The 25,911-nt window shown below is 43.0% G+C and overlaps 2 protein-coding genes across 3 annotated transcripts; one reads left to right on the forward strand and one right to left on the reverse strand.

The window, feature by feature from the left end:
• Positions 1-29: 29 nt before the first annotated feature.
• On the forward strand, positions 30-16,385 carry GEMIN5 (gem nuclear organelle associated protein 5). Of its 2 annotated transcripts, none has more exons than XM_064671963.1 (28): positions 30-254; positions 427-581; positions 1,103-1,284; positions 1,788-1,939; positions 2,164-2,292; positions 2,487-2,619; positions 3,051-3,210; positions 3,821-4,033; positions 4,724-4,809; positions 5,296-5,390; positions 6,095-6,231; positions 6,524-6,597; positions 6,978-7,159; positions 7,264-7,403; positions 7,805-7,976; positions 8,208-8,435; positions 8,943-9,056; positions 9,440-9,568; positions 10,149-10,244; positions 10,544-10,681; positions 11,048-11,195; positions 11,318-11,437; positions 11,676-11,886; positions 12,464-12,721; positions 13,373-13,535; positions 14,153-14,726; positions 15,156-15,252; positions 15,784-16,385. In XM_064671963.1, the coding sequence occupies exons 1-28, from the start codon at positions 68-70 to the stop codon at positions 15,937-15,939; spliced, it is 4,629 nt and encodes a 1,542-aa protein (XP_064528033.1). In that variant the 5' UTR covers positions 30-67; the 3' UTR covers positions 15,940-16,385. The 2 variants fall into 2 exon arrangements, with proteins under 2 accessions (XP_064528033.1, XP_064528032.1); XM_064671962.1 differs by having other exon boundaries at positions 53-254; positions 2,161-2,292.
• Positions 16,386-17,582: 1,197 nt separating this feature from the next.
• On the reverse strand, positions 17,583-25,895 carry CNOT8 (CCR4-NOT transcription complex subunit 8). Its single transcript, XM_064671974.1, has 7 exons — positions 25,795-25,895; positions 24,373-24,568; positions 22,548-22,741; positions 20,958-21,119; positions 20,014-20,158; positions 19,232-19,342; positions 17,583-18,911 (listed from the first exon to the last, which is right to left on the reverse strand). Exons 2-7 carry the CDS (start codon positions 24,487-24,489, stop codon positions 18,762-18,764), a joined length of 879 nt encoding a protein of 292 aa, XP_064528044.1. The 5' UTR covers positions 24,490-24,568; positions 25,795-25,895; the 3' UTR covers positions 17,583-18,761.
• Between the last annotated feature and the right edge of the window lie 16 nt (positions 25,896-25,911).

A 25,911-nucleotide genomic window follows, 5' to 3' on the forward strand; every position in this document is an offset into this window, starting at 1 on the left:
GGGTTTGCGACAGTTTGCGACGGTGCTCGGCGGCAGCGCCCGGGGCACGTGGGGGGAGCGGGGGGCGATGGCGGCGGAGACGGGAACGGGAGCAGGGACAGGGACAGGGATGGGGGTGAGGGCACTGCCCGCCTCCCCCAACTGGTACAGCAGCCGCTGCAGCGACGCCAGCAGCGACGGCCACCTCTTCGGCTTCGCGGCGCGGCACCGCGTCTGCCTGCTGGATGTCGCAGCCGCCGCCCCCACGTTTTACGGTACCGTCACAGCCCTCCCTGGCCCCCCGCGTTGTTCAGGGAGGGATCGGGATCCTCCGGGGGAGGTGGCGGGAGCCCCGGGGGAGGTGTGGGGTGGGTGGGGGGTATAGGGAGCCGCCGTGCGCTCCCGGGGATCCAGGATTTGAATCACGGTCTGTCGCTGTCGGTGCAGGGGAGCTCATCGGGCACACGGACAGGATCTCCGGGTTCGCGTTCTGCCACTGCCCCGGGCAGAGCGGCCTCTGCGCCAGCAGCTCCGACGACGGGAGCGTCAAGATCTGGGATGCGGCGTCGCTGTCGCCGGTGCTGGAGTACAGCCGGCACCAGGTGGGAGCGGGAGCCACCGGGAGCGGGGGGCAAAGGGATTCGCAGGAGGGTGCGGTGATTTAGGGCTCGCACACAAAGCAGGGTGAGGCTGCCTCACCCAAAGGTGAATTTCAAACCCTCTGGTCGGGTTTTAGTTCTGCCCTGGAGCCTCGTTGCATCATCTCAATGACCTGTTGGTTGCCATTCAAAGCCACAGTAAACCAGTGTGCTCGCGGTCTAGACTCGTTGCCACTTAACCCAGCTCGCTTAAAATGATCTCAGCACGTTACTGTTCCCCTTGGGGCAGACTAAAGGTACGTTTGAACGTTTTCTGTGACTCAGGTCACCAGATCAGCATCTGCGTCCATTTAAAGCCCAGCAGACCCAAGACACATTGGAACAAACTGAACTGATGCTGGAAAGTGCTCACAGATTGCTTTCTGAACTAGTGCTGGGGAGTTCTCACAGATTATTTTCTGCCCTTTATTCTGTGTTAGGTGGTGGTGGAACAGCTCTAAGTGTGTTCAATCCTCTTTCCTCAGAACCCAATCTCTGCATTGCACTGGTCACCTCTTGTGAAGGATCTCATTGTGTCTGGTGATGAAAAAGGTGTCATTGTTTGCTACTGGTACAACAGAAGTGACAGCCAGCAGTTCTTCCCAGAGCCTCGCACAGTTTTTTGCCTCACTTGTTCCCCTCATCATGAAAACCTGGTGGCCATCGGGTAAATATTCACTATGGTTTGTTTTCCACTATTCTCCTGCAAGAACCTTATTGGGAATTTTTTTCTACATGGCTGTAGGGTTAATTTTGAGAGGGTTTGGTGGCTGTTCTTCTAGTGTACAAGTTAGAAATAACATTTAGATGTGGTAAACCTGCAAGACACAGAAATCCATAACAGTGTAATTGTCCAGGTTCAATTTGCATTTTTGAGGTTTCTTAAAACTGTTATTTTTAATTAAACTTGACTGAAAGCTGCATTAGTAATGGATTGTTGTCATTCTTGCAGCCAAGTATACTGGTTGCCCTTCTTGAAAAGGCAGCTGCAAGCACCCCATTGCCATACTAGAGCTCCCATTACCATTAGGCTGCCAGTCCCATTGCTGCTAGGATTTGGCTTCTCCGTCTGTAATATAATAGTGATCCTGGAAAGAGCTTGGAAATCACTTAGAAATTATCCCACAAGCATCCAAGAATCTCTTCATTAATTTAGATCTCTGCTTTCAGCTACAAGGATGGCATGGTGGTTGTCATTGATATCAGCAGGAAAAGAGAAGTCCTGCATCGGCTGAGGGGCCACGAGGATGAAATACATTGTCTGGCCTGGTGCCCTGTGCCTGGTGAAGAAAGGTTACCTGCTTGGCAAGATGAGGTCCAGGGTATGTAGAAGTGATTAAGAGTTTGTGAAGTAATTTTTATTTCATGTAAATGTCTATTTCTAGAGAATTGAATTTTTTATAGAAGGTTGGTAAGTAGCTAGGCAAAGGCAACTGATAAGTTCAGTACAGTGTGTTCTGATAGAAATCAGTCTATTTTTCAGCTATTTTTTTTTAAAGCTTTGAATTTCAAAGTGTAATAACATGACTTCAATGATGTTCAGCAGTTCCTTCAGAGGAAGGCAGAGTTCCAAATGGGGAGCTGACACAGGACACAACCACAAAGAAGGGCTGTTACCTGGCTTCGGGAAGCAAAGATCAGACCATACGAATATGGAGCTGTACCAGAGGCAGGAGTAAGTAGGATTAATAATGTGAGATAAACAGTGACAGTGTGGTGGAAGAGCTGTTCTCTAACTGCAGCCTTTGTCTGCTAATCTGATGGTTTAAAGCATGAGCAGTGTACTTAAAGCTGCAGATTCACAGGGCTACTCTTTCTGTCAGGGAGTTCTGATGTGCAAGGTCTGGATGATCCCTCTTGGTTCCACAGGTGTGCTGACTCTGAAGTTGCCCCCCACCAAAAGAAGAGGTGGAGCCGTTGATCCCGCTGTTAAGGAGCGCATTTGGCTCACTGTTCACTGGCCTCCTGGTCGTGCCACAGAAATTGTGTCCAGTGGTTTTGGGTGAGTAGAGCACTCAGCAGCCTGGGGACCATCAGCAGCTGCAGATACATTTGTTGATACTTAAGGAAGTGCTGGGTAGAAAAGACACTCCCTTCCTCCTTCTTTCCCAGTATAACAGGAGACAGGATAGGCCAAGAGTAAAAATGGGACTTCAGGCTTCTAGAAAACTGTTTGTCCCATAATTTCTCCCATAACCTAACTGAATGTTGACTGCTAATGGTACAAGTTGTGGTTTTGCCCATCTAGTGGGGAAAAATGACCTGTCAGTTTTCGAGGTGGTGTTTGTGTGCAGCTCTGTACAGGCAGGTGCAGTGGATGTGTGTCGAGCTGTATTAGTCTTGTACTTGCAGAATGTGCACAGGTAGTGGAGTCTGTATATGGCCTATGTTGTTCTTTTGAAGTGAAAAATTAAAAAAATTTAAATTTTGCAGAGGAGAACTGCTTCTTTGGAATTTGACCCAACCTGGAAAACGCAAGTGGACTCTTCTGGGATCATCAGAAGGACAAAACCACTCCCGAATTGTGTTCAATCTCAGCTCTGTGAAGCAGCAAGACAAAGAGCTCCTTTTTTCCATTTCAATGGACAGAGATGTAAGAACCATTTTAAAATTAACATAAAAATGCCTGTAGTGTACAGTTTGGCTGAGTGAGGGTAAGCCTTTTAGGGCCACAATATTTCTTTTTAAGTAGGTTTATCCCAGCATTTTGTAACATCATTGCTTCAGATTTGCTCTGAGCACAGGTTGTGTATTTTTCTGTTAGTTTATAAGCTCAAGCTCTTACCCTGGTGAATTGTTATGACATTCTAGACTTGAGTGGTAAGCATTTAATAAAGTGTACTTACCACTTCTTTTTCCTGTTTCATTTTTAAAAGGTCTAGTTTTCTTTCTTATACAAACTAAAGCATCTGGGTTTGTTTGGGTTTTTTTAAACCTTTGGCCTTTTACAGGCAGCAGAGTGCCTCCTATTTTGAAATTTGAAGAGGACTATAGTATTGAAATATATTCATTGTGTCCATTTCATTACAGTCTTCCAACTACTGCAGCCCTGTCAGTGACATGTGATCCTCTGGGTGCACATCACATACTGTCAGGCCTTGAATTTGACCTTTTAATTCTTCATCTCACAACATGCTTTGTTTTTCCTTGTCATATCAGTCACTCTATATTTAACTATTCCTTGTTCCTTAAATATTCTTCAGGTGAAGTGCTGGGACCTGTCAACTCTGGATTGCAGCTGGACCATGCCCTCCCTTGGAGGCTTTGTCTATAGTCTTGCCTTCTCCCCTGTGGACACAGGCTGTCTTGCCATCGGGGTTGGAGACAGCATGATCCGGGTGTGGAATACTTTGTCCATGAACAATATTTACGATGTTAAAACCTTCTGGCAAAGCATAAAGTCCAAGGTCACAGCAGTAAGTGTGCTTTGGATTCCTTTTCTTTTTCTCTTATCTCTTCTCCTCTTATCACTCCATTTTTTTCAAGTATGTTTTTTTTTCTCTTTCACTCTGAAGAAGGTTTTTCCCAGGAAAAGCCAAGTTGTTCATTTTGTACTCGATTCTTTCAGTCTACAAGACATTTTAGGGTCTGTCAGCAAATTTTTAGACCTATTTACAACCCTAGATGCCCTCACTACATCTAGTGAAAATCAGCTGAAGTCCAGCTGGCTGTTACATTATTTTTTACTTTTATCCTCCTTCATCATCCTTCCTTGTTTCATCCATGGTTGCCCTTGCTCTGCTAGGAAGTTTGACACATATAAAAACCAACACAGATGTCTTCAGTTTAGGTTAACCAGGAACTAGCCAGAAGCTACAGTCTGGTAAAATAGCTGGCAGAAGTAAAATCATACTTTCCATTTTTGTTTTGCAGTGTAGGTGTCAAATAGCATTTTAATGATTTGTAGTCCATTTTATCTTATCCCACCATACCTGGTAAGGGAGAGCCTTTGATACTCAGAGCAGAGCGATCAGATCCAGTGGCTGTAGTTGGAAGGGTGGGTGTAAGGCATAGTCCTTGCTCAGCAGTTTCAATGTTTTCCTTTTATTTATTATTGAAGTGTCTTGGCTTATGTCATTATATATTTCTCTGTATTTTTCTTGCAGTTATCCTGGCATCCAACTAAGGAAGGCTCCTTGGCTTTTGGAACAGATGATGGAAAAGTTGGCATATTTGACACCTTCTCCAGCAGGTAAAAAAGTAGCTTTCAAATTCATTAGTGTCAGATCCTGCTGATGTGTTACCACATGTGGGTGGTGTGGTCTTTCCTGAGGAATATCTTTGCTGCTGGACAAGAGTAGAACTAAATTAAAACTATTCAAACAGCTAGATTTTCAGTGCATTTTTTTCATCTCCATTATGTTTGATAGCTTCGAAGGTCAACTTGCCTTAAGGTAAAAAATTGCATGACCAGAGATCACCTGTGGAAGGACATGAGTTGGGGAAGACTTTAGCCAGAAGGACAATTTTGGGGAAGGAGAAGCATCGTGCAGGGAAAGCTCACCAGGACAGTTTGTAGTAGTGTCCTAGAGCAGATGTTGAAGAAAGCTTGGTTGTGCCATGGCTTTAGTATGTTAAAGCACCTCGTGTCTGGAAATATGTTGCTTTGATTTTATCTTTTTTTAATTTCTGTTTGCTGAAACCTGACTGGCCCTGCTTCCTTATCTTTCTTGCCCAGTGCTAAGAACAAGCCACCTCAGATCTCCAGTACTTACCACAAGAAGACTGTGTATGCATTAGCCTGGGGGCCTCCAACTCCTCCTCTGACTTCTGGTGAGTTTTCCAACGCCTTGTGACAAAGTAGAACATCCATGCAGAGCTCAGAGATGCCATGAAGCTGGGATGCCCTCCCTTCTTAGGAGAAGGAGCCCCATTTGCTTGGTAGCAATCCTTTGTAGCAGCTAAGAATGCATTCTGCTTGAGGAATTGTTAATAATTTTTGCAATTGTTAATAATTTTTGTTAGTAATATTTTGCTAATAATTTTTGCTAAAAATTTTTGCAAACTATTCTAGTTTTTGAATTCTAGTATCCTCAGGAAATAGGTAGGAGGATTGTACCACACCTCTGGGGTTGTTTGTCAGGGTGTTACAGCCCAGTAACTCCACACAGGCTTCTTTCAGTGACTGCATCAGATGAAATACATGTTCCTCAGCTCCAGAAGTGTGTTTCTGCCATTTGAACTGAACAGAACTGTTCCATTAGCTCTTCTTCCACAACTTGAATTTTTTTTTTTAGGACCAAACTTTAAAGGGCATTTTAATACTTGCAGTGATTGTGCTATGAGAGATCTCTTGGTAGAAATGAAAGGTCCTTTCAGAGGATTGTGTTGTGAGAATTTCCTGCTGCTGGACTACAGGCAATTGAGACATGAATAGAGCCTTTTAAAATAATGTTTTGATTTATAGTCTGAGTGATTACTTCTGTGAAGACTGATGAAGAACAAAGTATATTTAGCTTTTTTTCTTTGTTGGATAGGAGAAGAAAGTGAACAGCCCTCTGTAACTTTATACAGTTGTGCTGGAGAAGGTATTGTTTTTCAACACAATCCCTGGAATCTTAATGGAGAAGCAAATGACATCAACAAAGTCATCCGAGACACTAATTCAATCAAAGTGAGTATGAATTTGAGGGGGTTTTATGAATTCACAGTAACCATGCCATAGTTTCTGTGGCCTTGTAGTTGTAAGCTTCTGACTTGGCCTTCCTGATGTATCTGTAACAAAGAGTTTGAAGCCCTCAGTCTCCACAGGTGAACTTCAGAGACACTCACTGACTCAAACTGTTTAAACTGTTATGAAAGCAGTGGAGCCTTTTGTGGGATTAATTACACCTCTGTCCAGTTGTGAGTCTTGCTCTGACAGAGATTTAAGAGTTTTTGGCAATAGTTGTGTCTTCTTTCTACAGCACAAACTGCCTGCACGTACAGAGATCAGCTGGAAACCAGATGGCAAACTCCTGGCTCTTGGCAATGAGGATGGGTACGTTTCACTTGTAGGTTAAGTGTGGTGTCTGTGCTGATCTTCACTAGAGTCACTGGTGAAGCAAAAGTACTTCTCGTTGCCCTGCTTTGTCTCTTGTTCTTTCCCTGCTGATGTATTTGAGTTATGATACTATAGCATTCCTTGTTACTTGTTTTAGCTGCTCTTGTCATGGAGGATCCTCATTATCACATTCAGTTATTTTTCAAGGATCCACTCCTGGTTGAAATGCACTTTTACTGATGTATGAAACAAGGATTTGAGTTGAATCCAGAAAGCACAAACTCAGTTACTGTAATTATGTTCTATAATTCTGCTCATGCAAGACAACCATTTTCACCAAGTACTGGAATTCTTACCCTGTTGTTCTTATATTTCAGCTCAATTGAAATATTTCAGGCCCCAAACTTGAAGTTGCTCTGCACTATCCAACAGCATCACAAGCTGATTAATGCCATTCGTTGGCACCATGAGCATGGGAACCAGCCAGAGCTGAGTTACTTGATAGCTTCAGGCTCAATCAATGCCACCATTTATGTGCATAATCTGAAGAGCGTTGTAGGTAACAGTTTGCAGATTATATTTCAAGTTTTGGCATCTTTTTTTGGTTTAGTTCTGGTTTGTCTTGCTGGCCATACTTGATCCTTTTCTTTTTTTTTCTTTCAGAGAGCACTTCAGAAAGTCCTTTGACAATAACAGAGCCTTTTCGAACTCTGGCTGGGCACACAGCTAAAATAACAAGTCTTTCTTGGAGCCCCCACCATGAGGGAAGATTGGTATCTGCTTGCTATGATGGCACTGCACAGGTACTGTCCACAGCCTCTCAGAAGTATTGCTAAACACCAGAGCTTTTTTGTGAGATAAACTACTGAAGTACTGCAAATTTACCCTTGGTAACCATCTCCTGATTCTGGATACCTGATATGCACCTGTCTCTTATGTTTTTGCAACTTGCAAAATGATTTGTAAGCCCAGTCATTATTGTTTTTGTATTAACACTTTGGAATCTTTAAAAAAGAAAGGTGTTATGCAACTGTATCAATGCAAACAAAGCAAGCCCTGAATTTTCTCCGTTTGTGTGTTGGTGTTTGAGATACCCCTTCAACAACCCAAGAGAGAAGTTCCTACAAGTGCAAATCATGAGAAGATGCAGAGTATTAGGGGAAGAACAGAGTTTCTGAATAACTGGGTTTCTTTCTTGTTGAAGGTATGGGATGTTATGAAGGAAGAGCCACTTTGCAACTACCGAGGGCACCAGGGCCGCCTGCTGAGTGTCCAGTGGTCACCAGTGGATTCAGATTGTGTTTATACAGGAGCAGATGATTTTTCTGTTCACAAATGGCACATCTCAAAGCAGGAGCACACACGGCCCCCTCAGGGTAAGTATATTCAAACAAAACATCCTTTCCTGAATGTGATATTGGAGCTGCGAAATAGAGGGTTGCCACATTGAAATGGTGTAAGTTCTTATGCTGAACTCCAAATCTGCCTGCTTCCTCTTCAGGAATAAACCATGTCCAGGTTTAAATTGAGTTGTATCCTTATTTGGAAACTAGATGTTGATCTTCAGAGACAGGCAGCTAATACACTAATATTGCAATCTTTTATAGGCAAGAAGAGTATAGAATTAGAGAAAAAAAGAAGTATGCAACCAAAAGTCAAAGCCAAGAAGAAAAAAAAGCCTATAGGACAGAGTTCAGGCAAGCAGGATGTAAATGATGCCATGAATGGAGATGAAAGCATCAAGGAAACGTTGCTGGAGGAAAATGGAGTGTTGGACCATGAAGGAGAAAAAGAAGCTCAGGAGACAGAGTTGCCTGATAAAGTCTCTGTGACTGGTAATAATTAAATCATCTTAGTTCAATGGTTCCCAGAGTGTTCAGCCCTCAGAGCACCACCAACTTTAATTTTCATGCAGATTTTCTCATTATATGGTTTTATTGAAATTGTCCACTTGAAGGAAATATGCTTCTGGAATGCGTTTCATCATTTTCTAGACTAGTTTGGGGCTAATTGTCTTTAAATAAGAAGATTCTGGCCTCATGAACAGAGTTACTGTGTTTGGCTTGAAACAATGTGATTTTTTGATCAGTGTTGCCTTCTGGTGATAAATCTTATAATACTGGTGGACCTTCATTAGTGTCTGTTGACATCTTATTTAGGCTTCTGACAGTTCTCTAATGTTCTCTTGATACTTCCTTTCCCTAAAAAGCTATTAAGTTCTATGGCAAAGCAAAGCCTGGTATATTTCAAAGTTAATGTAACAGATTGTGAATATGTGAATTTTTCTGCTGTGGCCTTTTCCATTCATTGGTTTTCCTTTTTTTAATCACTTAACTCCACAGTGTCCGAGGATACATCTTCATCTGCATATGATTATTCTTCATTCAACTTGCCAAAGCCTTTTGTGACCCAGAAAGCTGCTCCTGTGAAAAAGGATCCACCTAAAGAGAAACCAAGTTAGTGTGTTTTAGGGTCTTTTAACAGTCCTGCAGAGTTTCTCATTCTAGGCTTGTGTTTGGCTGCAGCTTCCCTTCCTGATGTGACCAAATAAGTGCCAGAGAAATAAGAGTGTGCTTGTTTATTTTAATTGCCCTGTTTGTCAGGTCAGTTCAGTAAGTGTTTAATGGTGCCTTTTAGTTGCTAGTTTTATTCCAGGCAAGACGGGCAGAAAATATGCAAAGTGATCAGTATTCAAAAGTCAGGGTTGTCATAGTAAAGATTTTTGTGGCTCTTGAGCATCTGCTTTTTGATTTCCAGTGTGAGGAAGAGGGTGCTTTGGAATATGTTGAGGAGTTCTGCTGTAACTGCAGCAGTGACTACAATGTGTCTGATTTTTCAGCTCCTGATGCCTCTCTGAAGAAGAAGAAGCCTCGTTCTATTCTGCCCTTCAGCACATTCATGGATCACAGATCAAAAGATGAATTGCATCAGGACTGCTTGAGGCTGGCTACATGTCTGAAAACTAAAGGTATCAGTATAAAACTAAAATGCTTAGAGGGTAGGTGCTCTCAAGTTCTCAGAATCATGTGTGTCCAGGGACTTGGCTGACAGCTGGGCATTAGTTTTTAAAAATCCTCCCCTTTATCAAAGTGTATGACTAACTGTGGTCTCTTATCTCACTGCTCTTGCAGTGTTTCTGTGCTCTGTAGGCACTCAGCCAGGTTTTGAGTAAGATCCTATGTTGTTGAGACAGGGTAGAATTGTCTGTGTATGTGCAAAATGCTTTCACCTTCAAAAGTATAAGCAGAGGAAAACAAGCCATGAGGGAAATGTTTGTCTACTCACTCAGAGCATGCAAAGGAATGTGCTATGTTTGATTTAGAATAAACGTTCTGTGCAAATACCGTCCTTCTAATCAAACTTAAAAACTAAGTGTTGAGTGTTGATCTGCAGATTATTAAATCTGCTATGCAGGAAAGGAAGTAAAAGACATAAGTATTTGCCAACAGTTGAGTGTAACTGAGTGGTAGTGACTTGGCACATTCCAGTTCCCAGTGTTGTACCAAATCTTAAATCTTTTTCTTAAATATTCTTCTTATCTTGTTTAGATAATAATGAAGATGTGTCCCCTGACCTTAAGGATTGCATCCACTTGGGGCTGTTCACAGACAGGGATTCTCTGCACAAGATGATTGATGTGGAAGGTAAGTGGAATAATTAATCCATTTCGCCAGTATGTTCATTATAACTGGTACATTCAAGGAGAAAACAAATTGGGAAAAATGCTCGAGTTTTCTCTACTGTGGATGACAGTCTAGGATTAAGAATGCAGTTCTGTGTGAAAAGAAGAAAATACATATTTTTCCCAGATAGTTTTTGCACCTTTCAGATGCAAACCTGCAGTATCTTCGGTGTGCTTGATCTCATTTTTGCCAAGATATTTTACTGTGACAAATAATGCTATTGCACTCCTGCTGATAGGAGGTGTGCTTGCTTCCAACAGGAAAACATCACTTGGAGAATGGGCATCCAGAGCTCTTCCAGCAGCTCATGTTGTGGAAAGGAGACATGAAGGGTGTCCTCCAGGCAGCTGCTGAGAGGGGGGAGCTGACAGACCAGCTCGTGGCAATGTCACCCATGGGTATGTTTGCTCTTGTAACACATGAGCAGGTGAAATTGGCTGCCAAGGGTACCCTCGTGCTGGTCCTTCTGGGATAGGAACTCAGGAGTTGGGTTCTTTCTAATAAGTAGCAGTCCTTACAGCTGGCTGTTGATTTAAATATGCTTTTAAGTTATTTTACTGGTAGTGAACTCCTACAGTCATGTTCAAGCCCCAGTTTTGCCCTGTTTTGTTGCCTCATGGACTTGTATTAGGATGGTTAAGAAATAAGAAACTCATCTGGGGCAGAGAATAGATACATGTTGAAGAACCAGTGATGATGTCATCCCACATGAATTCTTCCAGTTTTAACTTTTGCCTCCAATGATATTGCCTTCTCTTTTGCAGTTGGATATCAGGCCTGGGTTTGGACAGTAGAAGCCTTTGCAAAGCAGCTGTGTTTCCAGGAGCAGTATGTGAAGGCTGCCTCCCATCTCCTGTCCATCCATAAAGTGTATGAGGCCATCGAGCTCCTGAAAGTGAACAATTTTTACAGGTTGCTGTATATTTATGTTTAGCATTTTATCTTGTTTTCTAGTAGGTTAGATTTGACATTTTGTTTCACTTTTTGTACACAGTCAATTAACTTTTCTGTCTGGTTTCCCTTATGTGCATTAGGGAAGCAATTGTAATTGCTAAGGCCAGGTTGCGTCCAGAGGATCCAATTCTGAGGGATCTCTACACCAGCTGGGCAGCTCTGTTAGAAAAAGCTGGTCATTATTCCATGGCTGCCAAATGGTGAGTGTTACTGGGAAAAAGACAGAATTGGTTCTATGCCTGAAACAAAGAAAGTCCTTGGTTTTGTAGCAGTTTAAATCTGTTAACTGCTCTGGTCATTGTTTGTCTTAGGTGCTTTCTGAGCCTATCTCACTAGATTCCCTCTAATGTAGGTGGGAAGAGAAGCTACTGTGTTGCAACACAATTTTAAAATTGTATTTTAGTACTAATCAATCTGATTTGCTTTTATCTCTTTCAGTTATTTGGGGGCTTCTTCACCCTATGATGCAGTAAAAGTGTTGTCAAGAAAGGGGGATGTGACATCCCTTAAAACTGCTGCTGAGCTTGCACTGATATCTGGAGAGGAGGAGTTGTCAGCAACTTTGTCTTTGAGATGTGCACAAGACCTGCTGTTATCGAGGAACTGGGTGGGAGCTCAGGAAGTCCTTCAGCAACATAAAACTTTATTTGTGAGTCTGGTCATTTCCTTTCTGCTTTCTTTCATGTTTTGTCTCTCCAGATTATCTTAACATGGCACTACTTCCCATATGTTAGTAGTCCACAAATAGTCTTCTGAGCTGGTTTTGCCTGAAAATATTTTTCTAGGAGTATATTGCAATGACCCTATGGAAAAGCATGTGTCTTTGCAGAGGGCCCATGGTGGGGAGGTGTGTAGACTCTCTGTGCTTGTTACATGAGAGGTTGTTGAGAAAAGGGGTATTCTTTTTTTAAGTGTGAGAAAAGATTTAAAGGAACAAATGATCCCAACTCCAAGTCCAGGTGCTGGAGGCTTAAACCTGAAATCTGTTTTCAAGTGGGCTGAGAAGCAGGTGACTGCCTTGGCTTTTTCTGAGGTTTCCTTCTGATTTCCCATCAGAGTCTGTGTCACCATTGTTCTTTGGTAGCTGCCGTTGTCAGTCTGTCACCAGCAAACTGCTATCAGCCATGGTGTTCTTAAATCGTTGTACCTGCTGTGGTCAGCAAGGGATTGTTTTTCTTGTAGCAACAGCTCAGTGCTCTTTTTTTTTTTTTTTTTCCTTTTTAAAGGGACAAAGACTTGTTTTCTGCCTCAATGAGCTGCTTTGCAGGTGCCTTAGTGAAAGAAATCCCTGTGAGCGAAAGAGCCCCGTTCCCCCCTGTTACCACAGCTGGGAGCTGAACAGAGAGGCCTCGTTTTTTGACATGGTGATAGAAGTGTGGCAGAATGTGCTGGGCATGGACACCACTGAACGAGCCACATGTGCATGGGAGCAGCTGCACCAGATTGAGCATCCTCCTTCTACCAGCAACACACCCCCAAAGCAGGTAAATGGATTTTGATCTGGACACACACACAGTAAAACCAGCCGGGTTGTGCTGTTGTACCAGACATTGCCAGGACACTGATGTCTGCACCCTGCTGCAGGATGGGTTATAGTCTGGGAGAAAGAGATGATCATCAGCTGGGACAGCTTTGTGTAGCCACCAGGTGCTTCTGCATTTGTGTCTGTGCAGGATAAGAACTGGACGTATGGCGTCATGGTGAGCAATGAGGTCACTGAGATGTGCTGGCCAGGAGTGACTGAGATAGCTGAGTAGTCTCAGCACTGGTTCAGGGGTTTGTATTGAACTTAGGGGAGGCAGGGCTGCTTGTTTTTAAAATATCCTGGAGTTTACAAGGTCTGTCCATAGACTGGTGCTCCTGCAGCTCTTCTCTCTGACCATGGTGAGTCACTGACAGTTGGGTGTGCTCCCACTTCTCATCTACTTAGTAGGACACATGCAAGCACAGCTGCTGATTTTACAGCTGTAAGGGATGTAGAAGTGCTGTATCTCCTGCATGAAGGAGACTGTAAATTGCATTGTCATTAAAATTGCTTGTGGTTAAGTCATGTGCTTCTGGGCACTTCCACAGTGGCCATAAGCTCATACTTTGCAGTAAAAACCATTAATTATGCTCTCTGGTGCTTTCTGTAGGTGCTTTTCCATATCTCCCATGACCTGGCCCTTGCAGCACTGAGCTGTCAGTCTGGTACCTGGGATGAGGCAGTGAAAAGTATTCTTGGGGCTGTGACCCGCAGTTTTGATGCTGGTAATTTCACTCTGATGCAGGAGATTTGCAGTATCATCCTTCCCAAGGGTAAGTCTCTCCTTGTGTCAGTTCTCCTGGCACTGACAGATACAGGGCTCTTCCCTGTAAGCACAGCTTTGTGTCCATTAATGTTCCTAGGCACAATAACATTTGGAAGGAGCAAGACACCCATATCTATGGAAACTTGTAGAATTTTGCTAGTGCAAGGGGCGCTGGGTGATCAAAATTCCTGCCTGTGAAGGAAGCTCAGCTGTGTCAGCTGACACAGGAAACAGAGTGAATTCTGTTCTGTAAGGGAGATAGGGGACATTAGAAAGCTGTGTTCATCTCACAGCTACAGATCACTTCAACCTGCTCTTCCATTCATTCTCTTTAGAGTATGCAGTGCATTTCTTTTGTGGCTCTTGATTTCATGACTCTTGTGTTGTGCAGCTTGGGACCAAGAAGTTTGCTGTAGCTGATGAGAACAATCCCATGTTAGAACAAAGTATTGTGTTTACAAAGATTCCAAAGATGTATTTGCTTTCATACTTCCTGTACTGCTCTGCCAGCATCTGAGTAAATCCCTGATTTGAGTTTCCAGGGTTTCCTGGTTCATTTACCAGATCTGCTCTTTGTCTTTGGAAAGCTCTGTGAACTATTTGTAATCCTGTTTTCATTATTAGGCTGTGATGACCTGAGACACAAACTAGACAGCACAAATTCCCAGAGCATGGATGCCTGCAGAAGTTTGGAGGGCTTTGTGGCTTACAGACTGCTCTATGACCTGTGGTGGAACCCACCCAAAGACCCTCCTGGCTTGCAAAAGGCTGTGTTGGATCCTGTGCTGTGCCCCAGTGAGCAGACAGCTCTTGAGAAGAGTTACCTTTCAGGTGACTCCTCCCCTGGAGAAACGGATCAAACTCCAGCTGAGATGGATGAAAACCTCTGCAATACAACTGAAGTGCAGAAGTGTGAGACGCAAAGTGACTCAGGAACTAACTTGGTCGATTTGGTAGACGGACAATCAAAACTGAAGGGTTGCAAAGTGCTCCTTTCAGAAGAGATGGCTGTGTTACAGAACACCCAGAGAGATATAGCGGAGGTCCAGGAGACTTTAGCAGAAATGATCCGCCAGCATCAGCAGCAGAGGAACAATCTCCAGGAAAACACAAATGGAAACACCCAGGAAAGCAACCTGGAGCAGAGTTCAGAGACTGAATTAGACAAACCATGCTCTGACAGCAACCAGATGAATGGGTAAGATTCAGCACATGAATCAGTGGATTGAAAAGTGTTGCTTTTTTCTGTGTGTTTGTGCAGCAAATTGCCTCTAATCTCCAGCTGAACACCCAGGGACACTTAAACACACAGCTCAGAAATCTTGCATTTTCCTGGGGCCGAACCACCATTTTCCTAAACTTAGTGCAGCTGAACAGCTGCATGATACACGAGGTGTGTTGTTACAGTGAAAAAATAGGGCATCTTGAAAAGGGGAGGACAATGAAAAGGACAGGCATGGTCTAAGAGATCTGTTTCTTTGTTGAACAGTTGTTTGGGACTTTGGCAAGAAGGAGCTAGGACATAAAACACTTTTCCATTTATCTCCTGTGCTCTGTGTACAGGAGAGAGGCTATGCAGTAACTTAAGCAAAACAGTTACCGATGACAACTGTTTTTTTCTTGACAGCAAAGATGAAATAAAGCAACCAATTACACTCCCTGAGCTCACAAAGCAGCTTCTCAATGCAAAGCAGAAACTAGCGGAATTCCCAGACAGTTTAAAGGTAAGTTTTCAGAAGAGCCATTGTGGTTCTGAAAGGGCAGCCTCCTTACAGAATCCCTTCCATGGAGGGATTGTGATCCTATGGAATTTTGAGACACAGCTGACACGTGGCATCAGGGTGGTGTTTTTCTTTCAAGCATAACTTTTCCTGTGCAGTTGGAAAGCGTAGCTAAAGCTCCTGCATGGGAGAATTCAATGGGATATCCTCTACGGATCTATCTCATGCATTTTAGAAGTAATACCTTGCTACTTATGTATGAAAAAAAAAATTGATAAACAGTAAAATCAGAAATTTAAGCTATAAAATGGCCTTTATAGATCAGGAACTGTAGAAACTACTCATCACATGTTTGAAAACATGTAACCATGGTGATGATGCAAGAGGGGGCAAACGGGGTTAAACGTGGAGACAATGCATCCTGACTATCTCTGTTTCAAGGATTCTATAAAGCAGTGTTTTTAGAGAGTTGCCTACCTGAATATGTTGTTGAGCACTTGTAATTGACAGTCACCTCATGCTCCTTTTTTGCAGGTCTTGCCCTTCCCTGACGTGCTGGAATGCTGCCTTGTACTCCTTCACCTTGGATCCCAGTGCCCTCCTGAGCTACAGGAACAGGCTCTGGATCTCCTTAGGAAACACAGCAGTGCTAATATTTACAAAAAGGCTGTCAGGAGGTTCTTGACATGACATTCTGTCTCCCTTCTTGAGCTGCCTACAGTTACTTAACACCAAGGCTCTTCTTTCTTCAAGTGAAGGCTTGTTTTGATGGCTGTGGCTGTTACTGAAACAAAAATTCAGGTTTATATACAGACCCACTTGTGCTCATTCACTAACAATACTTAAGGACACTGTTAGAAAATTGAAAAGCAGGAGGGTGTGGGCTTGAACTGTTATACAGGATTTTTGTATAGTCTTTTTTTATTTGTTGGAAACTATGCTCATGAAAGCTCTTGCTATTTACACGTAAGAGAAACAGTTTTGAGCAGCTGTACAGTCTCAGCAGAGGAAGAGTAGCTTCCCTCAGGAAAATCAATGGTTTCTGTAACCAAACTGACCCTTAAGCCAGTATTGTTCTTAGAAGCATTGTGAGTTTATTTTTCTCTCCTTTAAATAAAGTCTTCTACCACCATGAATTGGTATTTAATTTGATGTATAGAAATCAATATCAAGCAAGGGCAAATGCATTAAAAATAAGTCTGGGGTGGGTTCTTTTTTGTTGTTAAATGTGTGCTATGGCTTAGCATTGTGTGGTGAAGCCACCTGTACAAGGTAAAAGGCAGCAAGATCTTTTGTTTCCAGCATGACTAGCGAGAGAGAAGGAATTTCCCCAGGTCAGGAAAAGTCCCTGCTTTTGAAAACATCCACAGCTGAACAAACTGCTTTTTGCTACAGTGCTGGTGAATTTGAGGTACAATCAAGCTCTCTAGAATGGTGCTATTCTAGAAGTGCCAAAACCAATTGTAGATTCTGCAGTCTTGAACATGTAATATTTTGACCAGTTTTACAGCTTACCTGAAAGCTTTGTCTGTCTGGTTAGAAAAAGTAACTCTTCCTAAGAAAAGCCCAAGGCTGTATGAGCCTTAGTGAACATAGCAGCTGTCTTAGTCACTTCTAGAAGCAATGTTTTAAATGCAGCAGAAAGGTTGATATGGGGGGGGGAGCATGTATCATGAATTTAGAAAGTTTGTAAGTACACTAAAGATCATTGTTTAAGAAGTGATGGATTTTTTAGATCAAAGGGTGTTCCAAATTCTTCCAGCCAAAATGCAAACTTAATCCTGATAGACTTCCTGCTTCAAGCTAAATAAAGCTCAGAACAACTTCAAGAGCAGCAGGTGAAAGCCAGGGGTTAGACTAAAACAAGATCTTTCTGTAGATGTGTTAATCACTAAACTGTTGCCACCTACTCGAACTCGCTAAATTCCTTACAAAGTACTCGAAAACCACGTGGGGGAGCCAGTGCTTAACCAAACTGCCTTCCTGCACTTACAGCGGGAACCACTAGTTTAGATGGAGCAGGAAAGTGCCACACACAACAATTTTTCCCTTTAAGTGGCCACTCTGCACTGTAAGAATACTCCACCTTCCTGTGACCTGTGCTGAGATGAGCAGGAAGAGAATACAAATCCCCCAGAGATCTTCAGCTCAGCTTTCATCAGCTATTGTACAATAAGCTCAAAAGCAGATTTTACAAAGAACTATCCCAGCTGCACATCATAAATAGTAAAGGAAACAAACTTGAGCATCTTTTAGCTTGTATCACCCAAATTCAGATTCCAGAGCCTCAACTTTGGAAATTCTAGTGCTTGATAGAAAATCCAAAACAAAGCCTGGTTTAAAAAAATTTATTTTACAAAAAATAAAAACTAGTATTTACAAGCATTTTAAATACCAGCTCTAAACCTCAACTCATAACAATGGATTAAGACTTTTTAAAATACCAAAGTCTTATGAACTTTAGGTTTGACATGTCCAAAAGGGATTTTTTTTTTAAGAAATGTCATTACAGAGCTGTTGGAAAAAAAAGTACTGCAGAATAGCTCATTTTTTTCAAAGTCAGAATCCCAAGTTCTTCCATCCTCTAACTACTTTTCAGGTGTATATAACGAAAAGAACCAGTTGTTTTATCTGTTAAGCAAACTGTAAAATTAGGGGCTGGAGAAGCAGGGGAGATAAGAGGAACAAATACTTATCCATCTGCTGAACTAGCTGTGTTGCAAGGAGAAGAATAAAATTTGTAGATTGAGTTGAAGAAAACTGAAGTCAGAGTATTGGTCCAATCCCCTGTCAAAGGTAAACTTTTGGGCCTCTGAATCTATTTCCAGAACAGTTCCTTAATACCCGTAAGAACAAAGCTGAGGCTCAGTATGGGTCAAACCTGTAACATACAGAATTAGAAACTAAGGAGTTCTGATCAAATCAGCTCCATTAATATCCACTCCCACAGCTGTTAAAGCAAATCTCCAAATATTTTTAGCTGCAAGGATCATTTTTAATGTCATCCACTCCCAAACCTCTGCAGTGATCAAAGGGAGCAATTTTCACAGACTATACAAAGATAAAATTAGCAAAACATGAGGTGAAGCTGTCACCCTCACACCATGCAGACGTTTTAAAATAAGCTTTATAAAGCACAAATTGCAAATCTGTGTGCCTGTCTGTGTCCATTGTCACTGGATTTCCAGACCCTTAGCTCTACTTAATAGCTACCATTAAATCTTCCTTGCAGATTCTGTACAGTATAAAGAGGAAAAAATAAACAGAGGTATACACAGTAGATTCTGTCCTTTGGCCTTGGTATTAAAAATATGGCAAACCACAAATGCTGGTATTAGGAATTCAGTCAACTCTTCTGGGTTTCAAATGAAGATGCAGCTCTTCAGCAACACTGCAGGCCTTGCGCAGCCTGTGGACTGGAGAGGCCTTTTGTTTGAGACACTATTAGGGAAAAAGGTTGAGGAGAGCAGCTGCCAATGTGGTAAACATGTTCTGCTGAGGGGCACCGCTCATCACGGCTGCATGTTGTTGATAATGGTCAAAATGCTCATTTTCTCTTGGGCTGAGTCCACATCTTCATTTTGTTTCTGAGCCACCCCCGTGCCAAGGCCATACAGTCGCCCACAATACTTTGCATCGTCAATTGTATCCTCAAAAAACAACTGCAGATTTAAAAAAAAAAAACAAAACAGGGAAGAGAAACAGGTATTGTTTAATTGTGCCTCTAAATCAGAAAGCATCCAATGCTAATTAAACAGCTTATTTGAAATCGGCCACCCCCAAGATGCAGCATGCAAATTAAAATAAGCACATGAAAGAGGAGTAAACAGAACAAGTCTCTGCCAATATTAACAACTCCTATTACTGACAGTTTGAAGTGTGATGGCCACAAGGCTCAAAAAAATCCAAAACAAAACAAAGAACACACTGTACATGTTGACATTTATGGGTAGGAACGGGAGAAAGGAGGACACTGCAGTACCTCTTTCATTCTGAAGAACGCCATTCCTGTGAGAAGAGAGTCTGATCCTGCCTGGTGTTGTCGTCCAATTCGCTGCAAATCCAGCTGATCTGCCACTTCCTGAAGGCCACCCTGCAAATAAAACAGAACAGTTTTATTTTAGAAGATCTATCTCTTGCCAAAATTGCCACACTTCTCCAAAACATGAGGACAAACACTGAATATGATAAATCGATGCAGATTCCAGCAGTACACACACACCAGCTGTGAGTGAAACACAGTGGCAAATACTGTTCAAGAGTGCATAAATAACTCTTCTCAAATTTAGGTGCCTTCCTTTTCCTGCTGCAGATACTTGAGATGACTGTGGGTACATTCATAGGTTACACATGCTGGACCTTTCCCTCCCTTTACTCAAACAAGGCTGTGATTCAGTAGATAGATTACTTTCAACCCTCTGAGTGTCTACTAATTGATTAACTAATGAAGTCATGGAGTGGTTCATGTAAAAGAAACAGCCCTGCATAGGAAATATGCTGAATTATAATTAGCCTCTGATACACAAACCGGAAGGGAATTCCCCATTATGGGAATGTCCCCTTTATAATAAACATACTGATAAGTCTCATGTGGAGAGGGCAGCATCCATTAGACAAACTGTGTCATAGCTGCTTCTGTGTCACCACTGGCTTTTACACAGGTTCCAGTTTTAAGACAACATAAGTAGCAGTTCTGTCACTTGGCTTCCTGTACATTTACAGTGTTGATGCCCATCACTTGCTTGCTGGGGAGAGACAAGTTACCTTGAGGTTTTTGCAGCTTTTCATTAAGTACTTCACGTCATAGATAGATGGGAAGAAAAGGTTCAAGATATGGAAAAATTCATGTTCCTCTTCCGGTAACTTGGAATCTGTCAACAACTTCACCATGTAGCCAAAATCATAACCACTGAAAAAAAACCCATACAGAAACCAGATAAGCAGGCAGCACCTGTAACTCAGTCCGTAGCAATATCTCATTTTTCAACAGAATTTCACTTGCTGTACCTTTCAAGCCTTAACATATTCTGACACTCATAAAAGTTCTCTGGATCAGAGCCAGAACTCATCCTGATTTTCATGCCAATGCAGGACTTTGGAATCCTCCTTGAGTGACTGCACTAACCTCTTGTGAAACAGCTAAGCCATTGGGAAGAACATACATTTCTTCCCAACACTGTACATTTCTGTAGCTATGGGCAATACAGAAAAGCAGGAAACCCTGGAAGTGTCTGTTGAGAGAGGAGGAGGTGATGGCAGGTCCTTTCACTTGTGATGGCATCAGACACCAGAGGCTTTGCAATCAAGTTGGTTGAAAGGCTACAGGAAACACATCTTAACCACACAGATTTCTTTCTCTACGTAAACACAAGATGGAAGTTCAGAGCACCACCAACAGTATGGTAAGGAAAAAGAAACAAAATCCTTACTTCACAATGCATTTACTAAAGTGTAATCATATTTTAAATTGTTACTAACTTCTTGCATTGAAGGAGACTGTAATAGCAAAAGGATTTGCAAGCAACACATACACAAAATTCAGACCATGAAGTGTCACGTGTCCTTACTTCTTAAACTTGGCCTTCATATCTTATTTTAAGAACTGCAGGACTGCTAATTTTATTCCTTAAAATCTGTGTCAGTCTCCATGGAAAAAAGCACAGAATCAAGAAAAGATTTGACAGGGTCAGTGACCATCTCAGACCCACCTGTGGAAGGAGAGCCATTTCACACTGTCACTTAGGACAACCCCAGATGTCATCAGCAACTCAGCAAAATGCAGGGTATCAATCCCTTCTTCTTCGTGCTTCTGGAATTGCAGCCCAGAGCTGGCAAGGAGGTCTATGGAATCCTGAGAGTACATGTCCTCCCTGAAGAAAAAAAAACAGATTTGCACTTAAGGTGCTGCCAAGATAAGTTCATTTTAGAAAAATTGTCCCCACACAGTATTTCAAGAATTGGACTGACCAGTAAGAGACCTCTGGGTTCCACATTTGTCTCTTTAGAAAATTCAAACTGACTCAGTTTTAATATCATTACCACAGCCTCCTACATCTGTAACAACCTGTTCTGTGATCTTAACTAGTTAATAACTCTGCTGCTAGTGCAAATTCCAAAGATTCCAACTCCACAGAAATGAAACTGAGTTTTGAAAAATGCCTCTTCTGCAAGGCAAAGGGAAGCACCACAGAGAAAAGGGGAGTTCTCTCAAAGAGGAAGATGTGCAACTCCAAAGCACTGAGCATCATTCCTGTCTACATTTTTCCTTTTAACTTCACAGCGTGCACCACTTTATCATCATCATCTCCACTTCCATCTCTGGGAGTAAACAAAATTGCATCACCCTTGACTCAGGAAGGAGGACGGGGATGAGTGATGATGTGCTTGGTAGAGAGCTGAGCAGGAACCTGACTTCTTTACTGGTTTGCTTTATTTGAGGGGGAGGAAAGGACATGACAACACACAGATCAAAGTTCCTATCAATATGATTACTCAGTCAAATGAAGTGATCACACTGAAAACCCCTTCACTCTGATTCAATACTTCTAGGAGGCTCACAGATTTGTGGAGTAAATAGTACAACTTTTGGGTTCAAGAACTGTGTGCCCTGCACAAAGTAACTAATGCTTTCCAATGACAGCTTCATAAAAACACTAATTGATTTCCTATAAGTGTGTGGTTTTGTCAGATAAACCTTTCTTTATTTCCAGGCAGCTCTAGTGGTAATTATGCTGAGTTTGTCTTTATAATTACAGGGGAAGGAATAATGAAACTTGTTTCAGCTGCAACCCAGGATATTGCAGTATGGAGGAGACAAGAACTGCCACGCTCCACTTAACAATACTCATTCTCCTGAACAGGTGTGATGATTACACCAACATGTTTTTAGATCCCAGTTTATATTTTAGCATGGATCTGTAAGGAGGTCTTTTCCTTTACGATGAAAACAGCACATCCATTTATTTTTAGCAGAAAGACATGGATTTTTACATACATATACATATCTCTCTCTCTCCATAAAATACATGAAGTTTCAGACTATAACATTGTTCCAGAATAAGACATAAAATTATCAAGAGAAAGGGTATTAAGGATTTTAGCACAGTTTTGACTTCAAGAAACATTATTAACTCCTGGCACTCCAAAAGAGGTTCACACATATTCTGCATTAGAATCTGAATTTTTACTGCTGGGAATCAGCCAGTGATGATGAGCACACGGACACCAGCATTTGCCAAAGGAAAACATCTCCACAGCAGAAGAGAACATGAAATTATTCCCCGGCTCAAAAGACTCACGTGAGGTTGAATTTGAAGTTAAACTGCCAGGTGTTGATGCCAGAAGGATATTCCCCCTTCTCATTTGTGAAAGTTAGGCCCAGCTGGATAATTTTCAGCAGGTCGACGTTACACCGCAGGAGCTGGTACTGGTAGTCTGTGGAACTGCGGAATTCCCCGATCAGCCTGACAACAACTCCAGGAAACTCTGTGTCCTAGGACAGAAGGGAAAATTTTGTTTCACCATGTTCTCTGTTAGAAGTCACTATTATCCCTCTATTGGAAGTTTATTTGGTTCCACACCTACAGGTCTCAGCACTGTATTCTGTGAATTATTCTGTTAAAATCAGCGGTTTTTTCCCCTCCTTTTCCATATTCATACAGCTTTTAAACTGCTACAAGTCAGACACTAAAAAACTCCACACAATTAATAAACTATTGCATTAATTTACTACACATATGCCTTCTTACAGTTTTTATTCCAAATCAAAAACGTTGCAAAGCCCTCCAACATGCATTACTGTACAATCTAAACATCTCTCCCTTGCAATAGACTCCCTCATTTTCCCTAAATCTACTTACAATGAAATAGTTTTTATTTATTCAGCATTCTTTCACGTTCTAAATACAAGTTAGATTTGGCACTCTGACCACCTTCACTTGATAGCCCAGACAGTGAAACCTTCACTGTTTCTGAGGAACAGCCAATGCCTACATTAACAAAAATTACTATCAATCAAAACAGACTTCAACAACAGCAACCATCTATTAGACAAAAAACCATCTATTTGATGAAAAACATTTTACTTGGCCAGAGACTGTGTGCTACCTTTGCTGAAACCCAAACTGCCACACTATTTTTACCCTCAGATTAGGTCATGTAGCTTCTACTGACTATATGCAAAATCTTCCACAACGAACCCAGAGGCTGGTGCATCTGACAGAGTCTCTCCCTTGCCCAAGATGTTTCTGTGTCCACTCTGACAGCACAGCCAGTAAAACAGGCCCTGAGCACACTTTCAGTGGGATGAAAAAGATGCAAAAAAGCTCATTTCCCACTGACATATGACAACAAGAAATCATATTCCCATCCACAACCGCATTTGACACAGAAATCCTGCACACACTGCAGGGGCACCTGTCTTTGTGCCAGACTTTTATTAAGGACTTTTCCTATCCTGAGGTTTAGTATTCCTAAGCAAAGTTGGCAGAACTTGCAGTATAAAAACTAAAACCAGTTCTTTATGTAACTCACTGGGTGCTGCCAAGCAGATACAGACTTGTAAGAGCAGGAGGAGATTCCTCCCACCCGGGGGAGATTCTGGTCTTCTTAAACAAAGCTTTCTGAACACATTGTCTTATCTACAGCCAGAATATTTTTCTTCCCTAAGAATCAACATCTGCCCTCATTAAAAAGGAGCTGGAGGCAGCCCAGCTGACTGGATGTCAGGCCTTTTGACCTACAGTCCCATGGTATCTTCCACAGCCAAACAGAGAAAGACATCCAAAGGACAAATACACCAGTGGAAAAATAGAAATTTAAACACAATTATGACCTGTTCCATTTTTGTATTGTACAAACTAAAACACCATGAATAGCTAAATGTTAAATTAATTCATCTTTTTAAGTGGGTCTCCATCTTGCCCTTTTTTCACTCAATCCATGCTCAACACTGCTTGTATTAAATTCTGGAAAGTTACTCAACATCTTTTTAATTTTTCACCTCTTCTATCGCAGCTTGACTGGGGGTAGGGAGAAATCATTTCTCACTCAAGAATCAACTTACTCCCTCTACCCAAAAAAATCCCTTGACTAAGGCAATTAGGTCAAGTACAAAACATTTACCATGGCAATGTAGCTGTAACTCAGAACGATCTCCCGAATTTTCCTCATCTCTTCCTCCAGGTTGTTGGCCCATACTTCACAGATAACCTGGCTGTTCTCTGCAAGAGCTGCTGGCATCTTGCAGCAGAGGAAAGGCAGCTGATGCTGAACTCAGACAACAGTGCAGAATCACAAGCTGTGCAATCTTATCAGTGAGCTGCATTAAAGAGACATAAATAATGCTTTAAATGAAGAAAGAGTCACATGAGAATAAATGCTCTGTAGCAGTCAGTCACACTTCCATTTCCAGCTTCAAACAACCCATTTAAAGTTTACATCAAGTTTCTTCTTGCTTTTATCACTTTCTGTAAATGTGCTGATTGAAATCTAGAGCACCTGTTCAGAGTGGATGCACAATTAACAGTACAGTTATTCATGCAAAGAATCATTATCCCATCTTTCTCCTTCTCCTGGCATAAGCTCTGAAAGTTTGGGCACATGATGTACAGCAGGGAATCCTCATGTTTAACCCTCAGCTACTGCCCCAGCCCTGGAAGTGTTCAGGGCCACACTGGATGGAGCTCTGAGTAACCTGGTCCAGTGGAAGGTGTCCCTGCCCATGGCAGGGGGTGGAATGGGATGATTTTTAAGTTCCCTTTGAACCCAAATCATTCTGTGATTCTGGGATGAAGAGCTTTTAAACACAGTAACAGAACGTGTTAGAGAGAACACTCACCAACATAAGTTTCAATGTGCATGAATGTCTGACGGGGGATATGTCAAGAGGCTGGAGCCAGGATCTGCTCAGTGGTGCCCAACAACACAAGAGACAACAGGCACAAACTTATGCACAGGAAGCTCCACCTGAACTGCGCAGTGACCGGGCACTGGAACAGATTGCCCAGAGAGGCTGTGGAGTCTCCCTCCCTGGGGATATTCCAGAACCGTCCGGACGCAATCCTGTGCAATGTGCCCCAGGATGGCCCTGCTGGAGCAGGGACGTTGGACCAGCTGACCCGCAGTGTTCCCTTCCAACCCGACCCACTCCGGGATGCTGTGATTCCCTGACCTAACTCAGGACACGCTGCAGGGGGGTATTTCAGCTTCAACATTCCAGCTGACACCGGCAGCGTCAGCAGCGCTACCCCGGGACAGCTCCCGGGCTGGAACACAGACCCTGCTCAGGGGTCCCGCCCAGCCCCCGGTCGGGCCCTGAGGCACGAGTCACCGGGAGGCACCGAGCACAGCCTCACAGCCCAGGGGTCCCCTCAGGGCCCCCCTCCCTCAGAGCGGCGGGGCCGCCCGGACGCGGCTCACGGCGGGGGGGAAGCGGGTGGGCCGCTGTCCCCGGCGGCCCCTCAGCTCAGCCCAGCCCCGCAGCCCAGCCCCGCTCCCCGGTGCCTGTGCCAAGGGCCCGCCCCATTCCCGCAGCCCCGGCGGTACCTGCAGCCCGGGGCAGCCCCGGCCCGCACGCGCCGCTCCGTCCCCGCGCAGCCGCGATGGCTCCGAGTCCCCCCCGCCACGGGGGGCGGCGCTTCCGGGTCTCGCGGCTCTTGCTCT

The sequence above is a fragment of the Pseudopipra pipra genome, chromosome 15 (assembly GCF_036250125.1).
Source record: "Pseudopipra pipra isolate bDixPip1 chromosome 15, bDixPip1.hap1, whole genome shotgun sequence".
Lineage (NCBI taxonomy): Eukaryota > Metazoa > Chordata > Aves > Passeriformes > Pipridae > Pseudopipra > Pseudopipra pipra.